Source organism: Salmo trutta, chromosome 22 (assembly GCF_901001165.1).
Source record: "Salmo trutta chromosome 22, fSalTru1.1, whole genome shotgun sequence".
Lineage (NCBI taxonomy): Eukaryota > Metazoa > Chordata > Actinopteri > Salmoniformes > Salmonidae > Salmo > Salmo trutta.
In genome coordinates this window covers 29,407,183-29,428,330 of record NC_042978.1, presented here as the reverse complement: position 1 = coordinate 29,428,330, position 21,148 = coordinate 29,407,183, and the positions used below count along the sequence as shown (strand labels likewise).

The 21,148-nt window shown below is 45.0% G+C and overlaps 1 protein-coding gene across 2 annotated transcripts in view; it reads left to right on the top strand.

Annotated features, from left to right (window-relative positions):
* The window catches only part of LOC115158558 (carboxyl-terminal PDZ ligand of neuronal nitric oxide synthase protein), a 199,905-nt gene that overhangs the window by 163,225 nt on the left and 15,532 nt on the right, over positions 1 to 21,148 (top strand). For both annotated transcript variants that reach the window (XM_029707660.1, XM_029707661.1), the window contains 2 exons: positions 13,169 to 13,334; positions 17,655 to 17,843. In XM_029707660.1, coding sequence (XP_029563520.1) covers positions 13,169 to 13,334; positions 17,655 to 17,843 — 355 coding nt within the window. The remainder of the gene's footprint in view (positions 1 to 13,168; positions 13,335 to 17,654; positions 17,844 to 21,148) is intronic.

Genomic DNA, 21,148 nt, shown 5'->3' with positions numbered 1-21,148 from the left:
GGTGTGTTTGTGTTTGTTATTTGTGGGTGATTGTTCTGTGTTTAGCCTTGTGCCTTACCAGACTGTTTTTGTTGATCGTTCGTGTTTTTTTGTTATTTTTGTACGTTCATTTTGAAAATAAATAAACATCAAGATGAGCCTGCACATACCTGCTGCGTTTTGGTCCTCCTTAACCGACGACAACCGTGACAGAATCACCCACCAACTATGGACCAAGCAGCAGAGGAAGGAGCAGAGGGACTTCGAGTTGGACTGGCGGGAGAAGTGGACCTGGGAGGAAGTTCTGGACGGGGCCGGACCTTGGCACCAGGCTGGGGATTATCGGGGGGGCACACGGGTAGTTTTTTTTTGGGGGGGCACACGGGTAGTTTGGCTAGGCGTAGGAAGAGCCGGAAGCCAGCTACCTGTGGTTATAAGGAGGAGCGTATGGGGTGGAGAGCGCTATGTTTCGCTGAGGAGCGCACTATCTCACCCATACGCACGCACAGTCCGGTGCGAGTTATTCCAGCCCCTCGCAGGTGCCGTGCTAGAGCGGGCATCCAGCCTGGTAGGAGGATGCCTGCGCAGCGCATCTGGTCGCCGGTACGCCTCCGAGGACCAGGCTACCCAACTCCCGCTCTACGCACGGCTACCATCAGGCCCCTGCACAGCCCAGTCTGCCCTGTACGAGCACCCCGCTCGTACAGGGCTACTAGTTCCATCCAGCCAAGGCGGGTTGTGCAGGAGGTAAGATCTAGACCGACTGTGCGCCTCCATAGCTCCTGTCTCTCGTGCGAACCCGGAAGTGCGTCAACCCAGTCCGACTCGTCCTGTTCCCGCTCCCCGCACTAGCCTGGAGGTGCGTGTTCAAAATCTGGTAAGCCCAGTACCAGCACCACGCACCAGGCTTCAAGTGCGTAAACCCAGCCTCACCAGTCAAAAGTTGTCAGAGCTGCCCGCCAGTCAACAGTTGTCAGAGCTGCCCGCCAGTCAACAGTCGTCAGAGCTGCCCGCCAGTCAACAGTCGTCAGAGCTGCCCGCCAGTCAACAGTCGTCGTCAGAGCTGCCCGCCAGTCAACAGTCGTCGTCAGAGCTGCCCGCCAGTCAACAGTTGTCGGAGCTGCCCGCCAGTCAACAGTCGTCGGAGCTGCCCGCCAGTCAACAGTCGTCGGAGCTGCCCGCCAGTCAACAGTCGTCAGAGCTGCCCGCCAGTCAACAGTCGTCGGAGCTGCCCAACAGTCGCCGGAGTGGCCAGACTGCGCTGAACTGCCGGAGTGGCCAGACTGCGCTGAACTGCCGGAGTGGCCAGACTGCGCTGAACTGCCGGAGTGGCCAGACTGCGCCGAACTGCCGGAGTGGCCAGACTGCCCCGAACTGCCGGAGTGGCCAGACTGCCCCGAACTGCCGGAGTGGCCAGACTGCCCCGAACTGCCGGAGTGGCCAGACTGCCCCGAACTGCCGGAGTGGCCAGACTGCCCCGAACTGCCGGAGTGGCCAGACTGCCCCGAACTGCCGGAGTGGCCAGACTGCCCCGAACTGCCGGAGTGGCCAGACTGCCCCGAACTGCCGGAGTGGCCAGACTGCCCCGAACTTCCGGAGTTGCCAGACTGCCCAGACTGTCCCGAGTTGCCAGACTGCCCAGACTGTCCCGAGTTGCCAGACTGCCCAGACTGTCCCGAGTTGCCAGACTGCCCCGAGCTGCCAGACTGCCCAGACTGCCCCGAGCTGCCAGACTGCCCAGACTGCCCCGAGCTGCCAGACTGCCCAGACTGTCCCGAGCTGCCAGACTGCCCAGACTGTCCCGAGCTGCCAGACTGCCCAGACTGTCCCGAACTGCCAGACTGTCCCGAACTGCCAGACTGCCCGGAACGGCCAGAACCGGAGCCACCTCCTGATATAGGTGGGTTGGGGAGGGGGGGTGTAGCACAGTGCCGTCGTTGACGGCAGCCACCCTCCCTTCCCTCCCTTTTAGTAGAGGGGAAATTTGTTTTGTTGTTTGGGGTTGTTGTTTTTTTTGTTTTTTGTTTTTAAGGTGCTTCCGGGGTTAGCACCTTTAAGGGGGGGGGGGGGGTACTGTCACGTCCTGGCCAGTATAAGGGTTAATTAGTATTGTAGTTTGGTCAGGACGTGGCAGAGGGTATTCGTTTTATGTGGTTCGGGGTGTTGTGTTTTGTTGAAGGGGCATTTGGTTTAAGTATTCCGGGGTTTTTGGGCACTGTTTGGTTTTCAGGTATTCTGGTATTCTATGTTTAGTCTAGTATGTCTGTTTCTATGTTTGGTTAATTGGGGTTGGGACTCTCAGTTGAAGACAGGTGTTGTCTATCTGCCTTTGATTGAGAGTCCCATATATTAGGGTGTGTTTGTGTTTATTTGTGGGTGATTGTTCAGTGTTTAGCCTTGTGCCTTACCAGACTGTTTTTGTTAATCGTTCGTGTTTTTTTGTTATTTTTGTACGTTCATTTTGAAAATAAATAAACATCAAGATGAGCCTGCACATACCTGCTGCGTTTTGGTCCTCCTTAACCGACGACAACCGTGACAAACGTTGAACTGACCTCCATACTTTGAGTGTGTTAAGTGTAATGGGGTTGTTACAGCGATCTTTTACAGACTTGAAACTTGTGAAAAACAAAAGGTCCTGTAAAGGGTATTTTGAAAGAGAAGTCTCAATGTCTAACCAAATAGAGGAGTCATCATTTGTGATCCAGTCTGAAATATAACATAGGTGGGCACACCACTGATAGAGCCTGATATTGGGCAGATCCAAGCCACCCATAGAATTTGGCAGCTGCAATATTGCCATCTTAAGTCTTGGCTTGCGTTTACTCCATATAAAGGAACTTAGCCATCCATTTACATCCTTTATTACCTTATTGGAGAGTAATACTGGGATCATTTGGATTGGGTAAAGTAGCCTAGGTAAAATGTTCATTTTCAAGAGGGATATTCTACCCAACCATGAAATCGGAAGAGAGTTCCAGCGCTCCAGATCCTGTCTTATTGTGTCAAACAAGGGAACAAAATTGGCTTTGTACATTTGTTGGAATTTAGGAGTTACAAATATACCCAGATACGTAAAACCTGAGGGAGACCATTTAAAAGGGAAGGGGGGAGAAGTGTTAGGTACACAGTGAAGGTTACCAAGTGGCATAGCCTCTGATTTAGTTAGGTTAATCTTGTAGCCTGAGAATTCGCTGAATAACTCAATAATATTAATCAGAGATGTGATTGAAGTCTCGGGATTAGAAATAAATATCAGGACATCATCAGCATATAAGCTTATTTTATGGTGAACATCACCAATGAGCAGCCCCTGTATAGCAGGCTTTACCCTGATGGCCGCGGCCAGTGGTTCCATAACAAGTGCAAATAGGAGGGGGGACAAAGGACAGCCCTGTCTGGTACCTCTGTGTATAGAGAAGCTATTTGACCGTAGTCCATTAGTAAGGACAGCAGCCTGAGGATCATCATATAAAACTTTCACCCATTTTATAAAGTTGTCCCCCAGACCAAATTTATTTAGAGCAAAGAATAGGTAAGACCACTCCACACGATCAAATGCTTTCTCAGCATCTAGGGAGAGCACAAGACCATCCATAGCACTTTGTTGGTAGACTTCAATTACATTAAGGAGCCGTCTGACATTGTTACATGACCTACGTCCCTTAATGAAGCCAGTTTGGTCTCCTTTCACAATTAGTGGCAGTGAGTCCTCTAATCTTGTGGCTAGAATTTTAGAAAGCAATTTTCTATCCACATTCAGAAGGGAAATTGGTCTGTACGAGGAACAAGACTATGGACATTTTCCCTTTTTGAGAATAAGTGATATGTTGGCTTCTCGCAGCGTTTGGGGGAGCTGGTCATTTGAAAATGAGTGGTTAAACATATCACGCAATGGCTCAAGGATCAGGCCATGGAACTCTTTATAGAACTCACTACAAAACCCGTCCGGTCCTGGGGCCTTACCATTTTGCAGATTCTTAATTGCGGACATTATCTCTTCCTCAGTAATAGGGGCATTAAGGAGAGACTTCTGTTCTTCGGAGATAGTAGGGAGCTCAATCTTAGAAAATAAGTTCTCCATTAACTTGGGTGCGTCATTTGGCAGTTCTGAGGCGTAAAGATTTGCATAAAATGTCTTAAATGAGTCATTTATCAATTTATTTTCATATAAATGATTGCCATCAGAATCAGTAATAGCCGCAATTGACTGTGAGTCAGCTCTCTTTTTAGCTAGGTACGCCAAGTACTTTCCTGGCTTATCGCCATGTTCATATAGCTTTTGCTTGACAAATCTAATTTTCTTTTCAGCGTCCTGTGTTAAGAGGGAGTCCAGCGTTGATCTAATGACTGATATTTCCTTTAATAGGGCAGGAGTGGGAGTTTTAATGTAGTCCTTCTCTTTAGTTCCCAATTCACCCTCTAGTGTTTTTTGCTTTTCACGCTTTTTCCGCCTCTTAGTGGCTGCGTATGACATAATCAGGCCCCTGGCGTACGCCTTACAGGTTTCCCAAAGGAGTGAGGGGTTATCTGTTGATTGAGAGTTAATAGAGAAAAATGCTTTAAACTCTGTAATAAAATATGATGTGAATGTATGGTCTTTAAGAATGGTTGTATTCAACCTCCAATGTCTTGACTGATTGAATGCCCCGTTGAGTTTTATGTCCAGGATCACCTCCGCATGATCAGATATGACTATGCTTCCTATCCTAGCGGATAAAACAGACTGCAGCGACGTCCTGGGCATAAAAAAGTAATCTATTCTAGTCTGACATCCATGAGGTGCAGAGAAAAAAGTGAACTCTCTGTTGGAGGGATGAAAAGCTCTCCAAACATCAGCATACCCCAGATCATCACAAATAGCTGTAAGTGACTTAGCTTGAGGAGAGAGTGAGGCTATACCACTGGGAAGCTTATCAATAAGGGGGTTCAACAAACAATTAAAATCCCCTCCGACCACTGCAGCTTCTGAGTTTAATTCTGAAAAGTCTAGAAATACCTTAGTGAGGAAGTCAGGGGGGTGGGCAGGGGGAAAGTAAATATTCATTATGGAAATGCTCTGCCCTTGTAAAGTACCATTAATTATAACAAAGCGACCCAATTTATCTTTCACACACTTCAAGACCTTAAGTGGTAGGTTCTTTTTCACAAGAATTGCTACACCTCTACTTCTGGATGTAAATTATGAGAAAAACACTTGACCAAACCCCCCTTGTTGTAATTTCAGATGCTCCTTATCATTCAAATGGGTTTCTTGTAACAGGGCAATATCAATATTTTCTTTTTTCAAAAAGGATAGTATCTTCTTCCTTTTAATGGGTCTGTTACCTGCCATTGCGCTTTGACCATTCAATATCCAGACTGAATCCTACTGTAAAAATGGGGTGGTACCTTTTTCCATGTGTTGAACTCTCCTCTATCTCACTGAGCGTAAACAAACGATATGAACCCTGAACTCGAACTATACTAAACCCAAAAATGAAACATGTAAAAATCCAAAAGGGGGTTTTCCCACTAGCTAACATGCAGGGGATTTCAACTTTCCAATGTAGACTCTTAAGTCCGCATTGCCACTCAATAGCCTCATCCTTTATATATGTGGAAATTAAAATCAATAGAAGAAGATTGAGGCTCTTCCACCTAAGACCAAGCCTGGGCACCAATATAGGTTCACACATATCTCAGTCTGAGCTACGGCGGCAGTTACTTTAGCAAGAAAAATAATACCGATACGAATATTACTGAACAGGAGCACATGAGAACTTACACCACTGTTTCATGATCAGATTCAAAATAAAATAAGTCGTTATCCAATGCTGCGGAAGTGCGGCTTAAGGTTATTTACCCGAGAGAGTCAATAAACGCAGCAGCCTCTTCAGATGTGTAGAGTTTTTTAGGCGATCCGTTGACCATAATCTTCAATGTGGCCGGGTACAGCAGTGCGTAGTCGATCTTCATTCTCTTGAGTCGAGCCTTCACCTCATCAAACGCTTTGCGCCTTCGTACAACCGCTGTGGAATAATCATTGAAGAATGAGACCTTTGGACCTTTACGTTGACTACCGTCAGAACCGATGTTTCTAGCCGCATCCATGACGCGCTGCTTGTCGGTAAAGTTGTGGAACTTTATAACCACTGGTCGTGGGCGCTGATTGGGACCGGGTATCGGTGCTTGAGAGCGATGTGCTCTGTCTAGCTTCACACGACCAGCCTTAGTGTCCATTTGTAGGTAGCCAGGGATCCATTCCTCAAAAAAATTTACTGAACGTGTCCCTTCAGAATTTTCCGGGAGTCCCACAACACGGATATTGCATCTGCGTCCTCGATTATCCAAGTCGTCAATGTGCTCCGCCATTTCGCGCACCTGCTTCTCAAGTGCTTTTATCTTAGTGTCCATGGATGTAGTTGAAGTTTCCACAGTAGCAATTCTTCCTTCCGCCTCATCAACACGTTTGACAACCCTCTGTAGTTCAGCTGAATGGCCTGCTATTGCTTCCAGGACCGTTCTTATCTTAACATCGATCACTTTAGTAATGTTATCTGTCATCCTTTGAATCACCAGGTCCATTGTGCCTGGATCCGCAATGTTGTTAGATTCGCTAACGTTAGCTAGCTCCTCCTGCACCTCTACAGGGATGGCGGTTTTGGTCGACTTCTTAGTAGCTCTGTTGGGCATGTTGTCGGAGATTTTTGAGAAATAGTCGCCAAGACTCATTGTAGGGTAACTTATTTAGCCAATTCTACCACTTTTTCAAGCTAGGAGATTAATGTAAGAATATAAATTTACGAATACCGCGTGAGCTCGCTGAAACACCGTGTTCTCTCTACGGCGCCATTTTGTTCCCCCTATTTATTATTATTTAACTAGGCAAGTCAGTTAAGAACAAATTATTATTTACAATGACGGCCTCTTTACCCTCAGTGCATCCAGTCCCAGGAATGCAACATCAGAAGCCTCCTCCCTAAGTTTGTTTTACTCACTGTTTTAGCACACTCCGCCAACCCTGATGTCCTTGCCGTGTCTGAATCCTGGCTTAGGAAGGCCACCAAAAAATTCAGAGATTTCCATACCCAACTACAACGTTTTCGTCAAGATAGAACTGCCAAAGGGGGAGGAGTTGCAATCTACTGCAGAGATAGCCTGCAAAGTTCTGTCATACTTTCCAGGTCTATACCCAAACAGTTCGAACTTCTAATTTTAAAAATTAATCTCTCCAGAAATAAGTCTCTCACTGTTGCCGCCTGCTATCGACCCCCCTCCACTCCCAGCTGTGCCCTAGACGCCATTTGTGAATTGATCGCCCCCCATCTAGCCTCAGAGTTCGTTCTGTTAGGTGACCTAAACTGGGATATGCTTAACACCCCGGCAGTCCTACAATTTAAGCTAGATACCCTCAATCTCACACAAATCATCAAGGAACCCACCAGGTACAACCCCAAATCCGTAAACATGGCACCCTCATAGACGTTATCCTGACCTACTTGCCCTCCAAATACAACTCCTCTGTTTTCAATCAGGATCTCAGCGATCACTGCCTCATTGCCTGTATCCGCCATGGGTCCGTGGTCAAACAACCACCCCTCATCACTGTCAAACACTCCCTAAAACACTTCTGCGAGCAGGCCTTTCTAATCGACCTGGCCCGGGTATCCTGGAAGGATATTGACCTCATCCCGTCAGTCGAGGATGCCTGGTCATTCTTTAAAAGTAATTTCCTCACCATCTTAGATAAGCATGCCCCGTTCAAAAAATGCAGAACTAAGAACAGATATAGCCCTTGGTACACTCCAGACCTGACTGCCCTTGACCAGCACAAAAACATCCTGTGGCGGACTGCAATAGCATTGAATAGTCCCCGTGATATGCAACTGTTCAGGGAGGTCAGGAACCAATACACGCAGTCAGTCAGGAAAGCAAAGGCTAGCTTTTTCAAGCAGAAATTTGCATCCTGTATCTCTAACTCCAAAAAGTTTTGGGACACTGTAAAGTCCATGCACCTCCTCCCAGCTGCTCCCAGCACCTCCTCCCAGCTGCTCACTGCACTGAGGCTAGGTAACACGGTCACCACCGATAAATCCATGATAATCTAAAATTTCAATAAGCATTTCTCAACGGCTGGCCATGCCTTCCTTCTGGCTACTCCAACACCGGCCAACAGCTCCTCCCCCCTGCAGCTACTCGCCCAAGCCTCCCCAGCTTCTCCTTCACCCAAATTCAGATAGCAGATGTTCTGAAAGAGCTGCAAAACCTGGACCCGTACAAATCAGCTGGGTTAGACGATCTGGACCCTCTCTTTCTAAAAATATCCGCTGCCATTGTTGCAACCCCTATTACCAGTCTGTTCAACCTCTCGTATCGTCTGAGATCCCTAAAGATTGGAAAGCTGCCACGGTCATCCCCCTCTTCAAAGGGGGTGACACCCTAGACCCAAACTGTTACAGACCTATTTCCATCCTGCCCTGCCTATCCAAAGTCTTTGAAAGCCAAGTTAATAAACAGATCACTGACCATTTCGAATCCCACCGTACCTTCTCCGCTGTGCAATCCGGTTTCCGAGCCGGTCACGGATGCACCTCAGCCACGCTCAAGGTACTAAATGATATCATAACCGCCATCGATAAAAGACAGTACTGTGCAGCCGTCTTCATCGACCTGGCCAAGGCTTTCGACTCTGTCAATCACCGTATTCTTATCGGCAGACTCAATAGCCTTGGTTTTTCTAACGACTGCCTCGCCTGGTTCACCAACTACTTTCAGTGTGTCAAATCGGAGGGCATGTTGTCCGGACCTCTGGCAGTCTCTATGGGGGTGCCACAGGGTTCAATTCTCGGGCCGACTCTTTTCTCTGTATATATCAATGATGTCGCTCTTGCTGCGGGCGATTCCCTGATCCACCTCTACGCAGACGACACCATTCTGTATACTTCTGGCCCTTCCTTGGACACTGTGCTAACTAACCTCCAAATGAGCTTCAATGCCATACAACACTCCTTCCGTGGCATCCAACTGCTTTTAAACACTAGTAAAACCAAATGCATGCTTTTCAACCGTTCGCTGCTCGCACCCACCCGCCCGACTAGCATCACCACCCTGGACGGTTCCGACCTAGAATATGTGGACCACTACAAATACCTAGGTGTCTGGCTAGACTGTAAACTCTCCTTCCAGACTCATATTAAACATCTCCAATCCAAAATCAAATCTAGAATTGGCTTTCTATTTCGCAACAAAGCCTCCTTCACTCACGCCGCCAAACTTACCCTAGTAAAACTGACTATCCTACCGATCCTCGACTTCGGCGATGTCATCTACAAAATAGCTTACAATACTCTACTCAGCAAACTGGATGCAGTCTATCACAGTGCCATCCGTTTTGTTACCAAATCACCTTATACCACCCACCACTGCGACCTATATGCTCTAGTCAGCTGGCCCTCGCTACATATTCGTCGCCAGACCCACTGGCTCCAGGTCATCTATAAGACTAAGCTTGGTAAAGCTCCACCTTATCTCAGCTCACTGGTCACGATAACAACACTCACCCAAAGCACACGTTCCAGCAGGTATTTCTCATTGATCATCCCCAAAGCCAACACCTCATTTGGCCGCCTTTCATTGCAGTTCTCTGCTGCCAGTGACTGGAACGAATTGCAAAAATTGCTGAAGTTGGAGACTTTTATTTCTCTCACCAACTTTAAACATCAGCTATCTGAGCAGCTAACCGATCGCTGCAGCTGTACATAGCCCATCTGTACATTGCCCACCCAATCTACCTACCTCATCCCCATATTGTTTTTATTTTATTTACTTTTCTGCTCTTTTTGCATACCAGTATCTCTACATGCACATCTTCATATGCTCATTTATCACTCCAGTGTTAATCTGCTAAATTGTAATTATTTGCTCCTATGGTCTATTTATTGCCTACCTCATGCATTTTGCACACACTGTATACAGACTTTCTTTTTTCTACTGTATCATTGACTTGTTTATTGTGTTATTGGCTTGTTTGTTTACTTCATGTGTAACTCTGTGTTGTTGTCTGTGTCATACTGCTTTGCTTTATCTTGGCCAGGTCGCAGTTGTAAATGAGAACTTGTTCTCAACTTGCCTACCTGGTTAAATAAAGGTGAAATAAAAAAAATAAACAAATTATTACCTGTGGAATCCTGTCTCATCAAACCAAACTCTGCTTCAAAGCATTTAATTACTTTTTCTTTGATTAAACATGCAGAAAATGCTGTACGGTGTTGATAAGAACATGCCTGTCTGGCTCAACTTTAACTTTGTATTTCTTTCTTTCTCTCTCTCTGTCTCTCTCATACAGAGACACATTTAGTCTTTCTGTGCTCTTTTTATTATTCAGGCTGCGTTCCCCATCACCACAGAGCAGCGTTTTTGTAGCGTGTCTCACAGGACTTCAGAAGTCACGTCTTGGACAAATGTGACACCTTCCTTCTCCAAGACCTGTCGGACTAAACTTAGTTTAGCTTTCACACTTTGATCAGTAGAGCATGTCTTCTCCTCAGAGTCACGTACCTCAGCCCCCATATTGCATGTTGTGTCCTGGCGGTGCTTGAGGTGTCGTACGGCGGTATATTACCCTGACCGCGTCGTTAAACTGTCTGGATTTACAGATGAACTCTGAGGGTGATGGCCTGCACTAATGTAGGCTAGATCACTGCCATTTGTCGCTGTGGAGTGATGATGGAATCTGATCTGTCTTTTACGCTCTCCTTCCTTTTACCCTCTTTACCGTCCAGGGGTGGATGGGGGAAGAGGGGAGAGGATGAGAAGAGCTAGGGGGAGAGAGGAGAGTGACGGGGTCGAAGGGGAGAGAATAAGGGGAGTGTACAGTAAGTGGAAGAGGGGAGGGTGTGGGGTTGAAGAGTGGCTCCATCTTGTGTCTGTACGGATTAGAGGCTTCTTATTAGACACAAAGTCCTTCAGCTGTTTTTCCCATTCCATCACAATCAACTGTTTATCTTTACAGTTATTACATCACCAATGATGATCGCGTACACCAATGTTTTGCAGGTGTTGTGGCAGTGAAATGCTTATGTTTCCAACAGTGCAGCAATATCTAGCAATACAATAACAATATACACATAATCCTAAACTAAAAAAAGAATGAGCAATATCAGAACGATCATGTCAGAGTCCAGAAAATAAATACTGTATATGAACTGTATATGAACAGAAAAGGTGTGTACAGAAGCAATAGTTATCTAGGATGAGCCATGAATAGAATACAGTATATACATATAAGGTAGTTAAAACAGTATGTAAACATTATTAAACTGACTGGTAGCCGGCTAGTGACGGTGTCTAAGGTTCAGGGCAGGGTACTGGGCGGAGGCCGGCTAGTGATGACTGTTTAACAGTCTGATGACCTGGAGATAAATCAAAAATCGAATCAACTTTTATTTGTCACATGTGCAGGGGATCAAATACTTTTTCCCCCCACTGTATGAAGAAATCCGAATCATGTCATCTTGTTATATTGAAAGACAGAATCATAGAGCTTCAGACTCGCTAGCTACAGCCTCATGACTCAATTCATGCTCCATTTTCCTTGAAGTGAGAAATGAATGCAGTGCTTTAGAGACATGGGCTGTATGCCAAGCCATAAATAGCCCTTTGTATTCATAATGCTCCTTGAAGTCAGAAAACCACAGCAGAAGTGTTCCTATAGAAACCATCACAAAGTTTTAAGTGGAAGCGCTTGCTCAATGTCAAGTTAGAACTACCACAGTAGCACTCATTGTCAACCACTCACAAATCGATGAGCCTTTTTCTTTGCTGAGTCTTCATTGCTTCTCTTGTCAGGATATATGCCAGCAGCATACCACCCTGCATCCCACTGCTGGCTTGCCTCTGGAGCTAAGCAGGATTGGTTGTGGTTGGTCCCTGGATGGGTGACCAGATGCTGCTGGAAGTGGTGTTGGAGGGCCAGTAGGAGGCACTCTTTCTTCTGGTCTAAAAAAGATCCCAATTCCCCAGCAGTGATTGGGGACATTGCCCCGTGTTGGGTGCTGTCTTTTGGATCGGATGGGATGTCACTAAAGATCCCATGGCACTAATTGTAAGAGTAGGGGTGTTAACCCCAGTGTCCTGGCTAAATTTGCCACCTATTCATTCCCAGCTTCCAATTGGTGCATTCCTCTCCCCCGTAACTGTTCCCCAGGTTGTTGCTGTAAATGAGAATCTGTTCTCAGTCAACTTATGTGGTGAAATATACAGCACATCCAATTAGGTCTGTGACTATTTTGGATGACGGTTATTGGTCAGCCAAATGACCTCGGTCACCGTTATAATCGTTTGAATAGCAATTATTTTGTAAAACATTTTTTAAAGACTCACATTTTCTGACTGCATGTGCTGCTGCTGCAGGGTTGCCTATGCAACCAAAGACTTGTTTGCTTGAACACCTTGCTTGTTTCAACAAGGAGCAACATAGTTTCATCACGTTGTATAGAGTCCATGTTACAGCGGAAACGGACTTAACCACGATCCACACACACACAATTTTTCTTTATCCTTAATCGGCAGTTACACGATTATACGATAATTGTGCCAGCCCTACATCCAAGGCCACTCTGCCTCCCCTCGGAATGAAGCTTTATAAAAGCTCTGGCTAGTAATACCCTGTAGACTAATGCACATGCATGTCCCTTGATATTGAAGAAATCACTCAGCTACTGCTCTGGCCAACATCAGTGTCTCTCCACTTGTTTCTGAGAAGACATGATTAATCTGTGTCTTGAGCCTGGTGTTGAAACCTGGGATAGAGAAGAAACAGGGTGTCTTCTTCTCTGGTTTAAATGATTTAGTGACTAATGCCACTGCAGGCTGCTCCTTTAATGGAATCTGTCTTTCTTCTTCTCTTGGTCTAATCCTGCTACAGACCATACATGGCATTAAGTTTACATGAGCTTGAGCTTGGAGTCTAGCAGTCCACGTCTTGTTCTTCATGTTATGGGTTTTGGTGGGACAGACACACTGACACTCTCAATAGCATGAAGTCGCTATTGAGTGTTTGTTTATGTAAATGCATATCTCAGGAGTGTTGGTACTCTCTCTCTCAGGTGTATGCACATACTGTATTGTGTGTGTGTGTGTGTGTTCTCTCTCTCCCAAGTGTGTCCTTATCTCAGACGTACAGTATGTGTGTGTTCTCTCCCTCCAGGTGCACCTGTTGAAGGACCAACTGAGTGCGGAGGCTACAGCCAGACTGGAGGCCCAAGCCAGAGTGCACCAGCTGCTGCTCCAGAACAAGGACCTGCTGCAGCACATCTCCCTACTGGTCAAACAGATCCAGGAGCTGGAGGTCAAAATGTCAGGACCCTGCTCCAGTGAGTGCACTCATGGATGCATGACCACACATACGCAGGCACTCATATGCACAGGCGGACTTCCAAACACACACACACACACACACACACACACACACACACACACACACACACACACACACACACACAAGGAGACAGTCTTGGGGCTCTATATTAGCAAACCTAACGCGATGGTTAATCTAAGCACAGGCAGTAGGGCGATAAGTGCAGGGGTGTGTCAGAAATATTTTTGCTATTTTCACTATCACAATTATCGGCGCACTTGCTGGCGTTGGCGCGAAAGGGCTGAGTTTTGATGAATAAACAAGTTGTGGGTGTGTCGAGACTTGGCCTCTCACTGGCCAATCAGAACGTGCTCCATGGAGAAATATGTGGTTGCTTCAAGTTGTGTATTTACGGTCATTTATGTACTGCCTTGGAATCAACTCCAAGTCCAGTGTTAGTTTGTTAAATGGCTTACAGAAACAAAATAACAAAATGTAAACCTATCTTTGCTTAAAACATTAACTTGAACCCATTTGCAGTCCACATTGTTCTAAGTAATTGTATGGTTTCAATAGCATTCCCACTGATATAGGGGCTAGGCCTACTGTAAATTACATTATGGCTGAGCATGGACATGCCAAACATTGTCAATAGGCAAGATTCAATTCATTATTGATAAGGCCTAAAAAGAAAACAAATAATTTAAATCAAATTCTAAACAAAACAACTTGTTTTAAATAGGCTATGTCTTACTTAGGCTATGTCACCCTGTGGGCATATCATATTAAAACGACGCAGACTTACCCACATCCAAACTTTTCACAGTAGCTGGACAAAGATCCAATATAAATAGAAAGAATGTCTACTCACCTTTATACTGCTCCCAAATAGGCCTATGTTTTCTGATCAGAATCGGAACCATCTTAATTATCAGATTGCATTCACACATCTCCAGAAGTTGCATTGCAAGCGCGCCACAGACATTGTCACCATAAAACCAGGAAAGTGAATCATTCTAATAAGTTAGGTTGTAACGGGAAAAAAACACTTTTGTTTTAAAACAGCAGCAACAATAAATACATGTAATGATGTCATAAAATCGTCAGGAAAAAAAGACACACATTGCTGTTGAATCAGCCTTCATTATAGCAGGCCTAAGAGAGGGCTTGGTTTTTGAACATATGAAACAGAAAACAAGCAATTTTTTACAGGTTACAGGCTTCTAAATATGAGTTTCACCGGTATTCACATAGGTTCTCATCTCTCCTTTCATGATGGGCATGGACACGTAGCCTTCATCATGGAGGGGGTTTTACGCACGTCCAAAACAGGACTTGCATGGCTAAAATAATGTGGGCCTGCCTACAATGCATAGATAAAAAGGGAATGTCAGCTCCTGTTTTACTCCTCTCAAACCTGAAATTTTCATAAAGCTTTGGTATACTGAACAAAAATATTAACGCAACATGCAACAATTTCAACGATTTTACTGAGTTACAGTTCATATAAGGAAATCACTCAATTGAATTCATTAGGCCGTAATCCATGGATTTCACATGACTGGGCAGGGGCGCAGCCATGGGGGGGCCTGGGAGGGTATTGGCACACCCACTTGGAAGCCAGGCCCATCCACTGGGGATCCAGGCCCAGCCAATCAGAATCAATTTTTCCCCACAAAAGGACTTCATTACAGACATAAATACTCCTCAGTTTCATCAGCTGTCTGGGTGGCTGGTCTCAGATGATCGTGCAGGTAAAGAAGCCAGATGTGGAGGTCCTTGGCTGGCGTGGTTACAAGTGGTCTGTGGTTGTGAGGCCAGTTGGATGTACAGCCAAATTCTCTAAAATGACGTTGGAGACAGCTTATGGTAGAGAAATTAACATTACATTCTCTGGCAATAGCTCTGATGGAGATTCCTGCAGTCAACATGACAATTGCACACTCTCTCAAAACTTGAGACCGCTGTGGCATTGTGTTGTGTGACAAACTGCACATTTTAGAGTGGCCTTTTATTGTCCGCAACACAAGGTGCACCTCTGTAATGATCATGATGTTTAATCAGCTTCTTGATATGCCACACCTGTTAGGTGGATGGATTATCTAGGCAAAGGATACATTCTCACTAACAAGGATGTAAACAAATTTGTGCACAAAATTTGTGAGAAATAAGCTTTTCGGTATCTGAAACATTTCTGGGATCTTTTATTTTTCAGCTCATGAAACATGGGACCAACACTTTACATGCGTTTATATTTTTGTTCAGTATATTTCCAAGCGGTGTCAGGAGTCAAACCCTTGACTACTTTGAGAGAAGGGGAGGCTATGCTTTGGTTTTTAATCAAATAAAACTAAATGGGGAAAAAACATTTGTTTTTATGTTTCTAAATACGAAGTGTACAGGTACCAAAATCACATTGGGCTACTCTTGTCTTAAAAATCCCCATCAGCGCCTCCTGAAATTAGCACTTTGGATCATGTTTTTAAGAACACACCTCAAATATTTAAACCCCGCCCATCTGAGCGCAAGCGAGTTGATATAAGACAGGTAAATTGCCGAACCTGGTGTTAGGGCTGGAAAATGCCAGTGTGCCAGTTTGTACATGACAAAATTGCAAACTAACGTGTGTTTGACATTAGCGCCGCGTTAACGGCAGACAAAAATAGAGCCCTTTTTTTTCTTTCTCTCTCCTCCCTCCATCTCCTTATCAAACCCTGTTTATCGACTCCACCCCTCTTTCATATTTATTCTCATCCTGGTCACTCCCCCTCCTCCCATTTCTCTCTCATCACAGACCATTTCACACCTCTTTAAGCTCTCTGGCCAAGCATAGACTCCAACAGACCAACCAGCATGTTATCATGTAACCTGTTACTTTACCACCCCTTTCTCAGTTGCATCATTATACGTCATTTACCATGTGACACCTCAACGGACCAACCTGCTCTACACCTCAGCCAACTCAGCCCTCTCCTCTCCTCCTGAGCTCACACTCCGCACCTCACCTCCTCCTAATATAGTGTTTGACACCGTTTCTCAATCCCTACCATGCCCCAGTCCAGCCTGGTCTCGTAACATAGTAACATAGTCTACGTAAATCTGGGACACTTAAATTAGTATGATACTGTATAATGTGTTTGGTGTGGTTACATAAGACAAAAGTAAGACGGTTGGTCGGGGTGGGTGGATGGGTGGGAAAATTAATACATACCATACGAAACTTAACAACGTGGATGGATGGGCGAATGACACGAACGTCTAGCAACACATAGGTTGCAAGTTCAAATTTCATCACGGACAACTTTAGCATTTGAGCAAATTAGCAACTTTTCAATTACTTACTACTTTTTGCTACTTTTTAACTACTTAGCATGTTAGCTAACACTTTGGCCTAACCCTAACCTTAACCCTTTTAGCTAACCCTAACTGTAACCCTTTAACCTAACTCCTAAACTTAACCCCTAGCCTAGCTCACATTAGCCAGCTAGCTATCGTTAGCCACCTAGCCACTTACCTAGAATTCGTAACATATCATACATTTTAGAAATTCATAACACATTGTACGTTTGCAAATTAGTAATAAAAAATATGAATTGTAATTCATAATATATCAGACGAAATGGGCAATGGACATCCACAAATGAATACATACCATATGAAACATAACATATAACACAGATGGGTGGGTGTATAACACGAACGTGTAGCAACCCACAGGTTCGCGATTTCGAATCTTATCATGGACAACCTTTAGCATTTTAGCTAATTAGCAACTTTTCAACTACATACCACTTTATTTCTACTTTGCAACTACTTAGCATGTTAGCTAACCCTTCGCCTAACCTTAACCCTTTTAGCTAACCCTTCCCCTAACTCTAACCTTAACCCTTTAACCTAACTCCTAGACTTAACCCTAACCTAAACCCTTACCCTTAGCCTAGCTAACGTTAGCCAGCTAGCTAACGTTAGCCACCTAGCTAGATTTCGTAACATATCATACGTTTTGAAAATTCGAACATTAGCAATTTCTTAACATATAATACGATGTGAAATGCATAACATATCATAGGAAATGGATGATGGACGTTACAAATTAATACATACCATACTAAATGTAACATATCATACTAAATGGAGTGCTCGGTTTTACATACAGAATAATATTAAATGCTCTGAGACCAGGTTGCCCAATCTGCTCTTACATCCAGGAGTGGATGAGAATGAGGCTCATGCTAGCATTAGTCATATAAAACAGATGAATGTATGCTCAATGTGTGGAAGGATGCTTATCTTTAATGACATATTTATTTTCTCTTTCCCTCCTTCACTCCTTCAGTGGGTTCCCAGGATAGTCTGTTGGAGATCACTTTCCGGTCCACCGTCCCCCCAGTTTTGTGTGACCCTACGACCCCGCGACCTCAGGACCATGTCAACCTCACCCTGCCAGCGCTGGGCATCGGCATGGGCCAGGATGGGACGGCCGCCCCCCTCTCCTCCTCCTCCCTGCCCCTAGGCAACCACCTAGGTAGGGATCAGTGTCTCCTCAAGCTAGAATGTTTCCGCTTCCTGCCCGGACCCCCAACACCTGAACCTCACCCTCCTACTCCTCCGCAGCGGAGGAGTCAGAATGGGGTCAAAGGTCAGGACGGGTCAGGTTTGGTGATGTCATCAACCCGCGATGAGGTGCTTGGCAGTCTGGAGCTGCTGAGGTTCCGGGAATCTGGCATTGCGTCTGAGTACGAGTCCAACACTGACGATAGTGATGATAGTGATGAGAGGGATGAGAGAGATGAGAGACATGAGAGGGAGCAGAGAGAGGAGAGGGATATCATATACAGCTGGAGGTCTGATGAGGAGACCCTCCGTCTACTAAACGTGCTTAACAGACAGGGACCACCAGACTGCCTGGGGGATGAGATAGCAGTGTAGCACGACAACACACACACATTCACACATGCACGCACTCATAAACACACACCAGCACATACCACCCTGCTCTACCCAGATTGACACACACACCCCCCCACCAGGTGAAAACACCTGACCAACCATAATAACCTGACCACCACTGCTCCTCTCCCTCTGCTCACAGACATTTTTGTCAGAATTATCGGAAACAGATTCCTTTACTGCACCTCTGTGTGTGTATCCCAGCCTACAGGTTATGACTCAAACTGTCTGTCTACACAGTGTAATGGTATAGGCATCTTCACTGTGCAGGCCCTAAAGCATTGGTGTTAAAGTCATTCCATGGAGGGCCGAGTGTGTACTGGTTTATTATTTCCTTTCTATTTGTGTTCAATTTAGACCTAGACACCCAGGTGATGGGAGTTCCTAACTAATCAGTGACCTTATTGATCAAGGGAGGAGCGAAAACCTTCATACACTCGGCCCTCCATGGAACGAGTTTAACACGTGCCCTAAAGTGTACAGGACTGTTTGTGTCTGTGACAGAGGGAGCCTCTTCTCCCTCTCCACAATTCGTAAGCAAAGACTATTTTTAGTAAGATTATGATGATATCTGTATGTATAGAGGGGAACATGACATTTTCTACATTGTCATTGTGATGCTCTATATTATGTTGGTTGAGAACGTATTATACCAGCTCTTTTTGTTTCTGAATAACCTGTTTTTTGGAATCATATGTGGACTGTTCCCCTTTAAGACCTTGTGCATAAATTTATGTAAATCTTGGATTATTCAGACCTCTAGGAATGTAATTCATTTATAGGACTTTGTGTTGTATCAGTGACTAGAAAGCCCGCCAGAAACTGTTCCCCTTTAAGATCTTATGCACTAGCAGTGACTAAGAGCACCTGCCAAATGTTCCTCCTATTAAACCCTATTCACCGCATGGCCATAGGACAACACTGTGTGTGGGTAGTATAGTGGTTACAGAAATGATCATATGCAGTAAAAGGCCCATAGGAGGTCAAGTCAGTTTACATCAGACAGTTATCCTCAGCTCATCTCTTGCATCAGATTCAGTAGAGTAGACAGCAGAGAATTGAAGGTTACAGTTATTTAAAAGAATTCAACCTTTGATCAAACTTTGATCTCTGAAGTCTCTGTTCTCCTGTATGTATAACCCACCTGACCCAGAGTGCTGTGTGTGTGTGTGTGTGTGTGTGTGTGTGTGTGTGTGTGTGTGTGTGTGTGTGTGTGTGTGAATAGTTATACCACCTCCAATCAACCCCTTTTGTGATCTCCTTGAGTGGGTTAGCGAGGGAGGTTTCTAGGTTGTACTCATCCAGTAGTTAGTTGGTGAAGCATGGTGATGGTCTCAGAAGGCCTCCAGGCCTAGAGGCTAGCCTCTGGACGGGCTCCGTCCCGTATGCGGGATACACCTCTCCTGAATCGAACCACGTTGTCCTATTTCAAAAAGGCTTTACAGCAAAAGCAAAACATTAGATTATGTTAGAGGAGTATATCGCAAAAGTAGCCACATAGCCATTTTCCGACCAACCACATGCATCACAAATAACCAAAAAACAGCTAAATGCAGCACTAACCTTTGACAATCTTCATCAGATGACACTCCTAGGACATCATGTTACACAATACATGCATTCTTTTGTTCGATAAAGTTCATATTTATATATAAAAACAGCATTTTACATCGGCGCGTGACGTTGACTAACTATTTTCCCTCAAATGCGTCCGGTGAAACAGCGCTACAATTTACTAAATTACTATTCGAAAACATTTTTAAAATGTAATATTGTCATTCTAAGATTTATAGATTAGCATCTCTTGAAAGCACCTGCAATGCCAGATTTAAAAATAACTTTACTGGGTAATCACACATAAAAGGGGATGCGATACTCAGAAAAATAGGCTAGCAATACAGGTCAGCGCCATCTTGGAACAATCGCATATCAATCTAGTCTTGTATACTATTGTCAATAATCCCTTACCTTTGATTATCTTCATCAGAAGGCACTTCCAGGAATCCCAGGTCCACAACAAATGTATTTTCGTTCGAAAAAGTTAATCCTTTATGTCCCAATAGCTTGTTAGCGCGTTCTGAAGGCTGCTCCAAAAGTACCGTCGTTCGCGGGACTTCTCTCTCAACAAAATGCTTTTTTTTTTTTTAGGTTCGTTCAAACATGTCAAACGTTGTATAACATAAATCTTTAGGGCCTTTTTCAACCAGAGCTCCAATAAGATTCAAGGGGGACGGTTGCATTGTCTTTCTAAACGTTTTGAAAGGGGAGGGTAGCCAGGGGCGCCGGCGTCATAATGGTGATGACCCTCTCCATGTGACCACTTTCCACAGACTCTCATTCTGTCAGTTTTCACAGTAGAAGGCTCAAACCACTTTGTAAAGACTGGGGACATCTAGTGGAAGCAATAGGAAGTGCTCAATGAACCATAGCTCACGGTGTGATTTATAGGCAAAGTGATGAAGTTGAGTCCGCAATTCAGAATTCCACATCCTGTTACGATCTGTCTCGGGGTTTTGACTGCCATATGAGTTCTGTTATACTTACAGACACCATTCAAACAGTTTTAGAAACTTTAGGGTGTTTTCTATCCACAAGTATTAATTATATGCATATCCTAGCTTCTGAGTTTGAGTAGGAGGCCGTTTAAAATGGGCACGAATTTTTTTCAAAAATCGCTGTAGCGCCCCCTATCCTAGGCGACCGTCAAGAGGCTAGGGTCCAGCTGTTCACCTTCCTCAATCTCTAGTGTCCTCAGTCACCCACACAACAGCCTCTGGCCTCTCCCTCACCTCTCTTCCTCTCTCCTCTCCAGTCACCCACACACAACCCTCTGGGATAAACACTCCCCATGTATACTATTTTTATCCTCCTCCTTTCCTC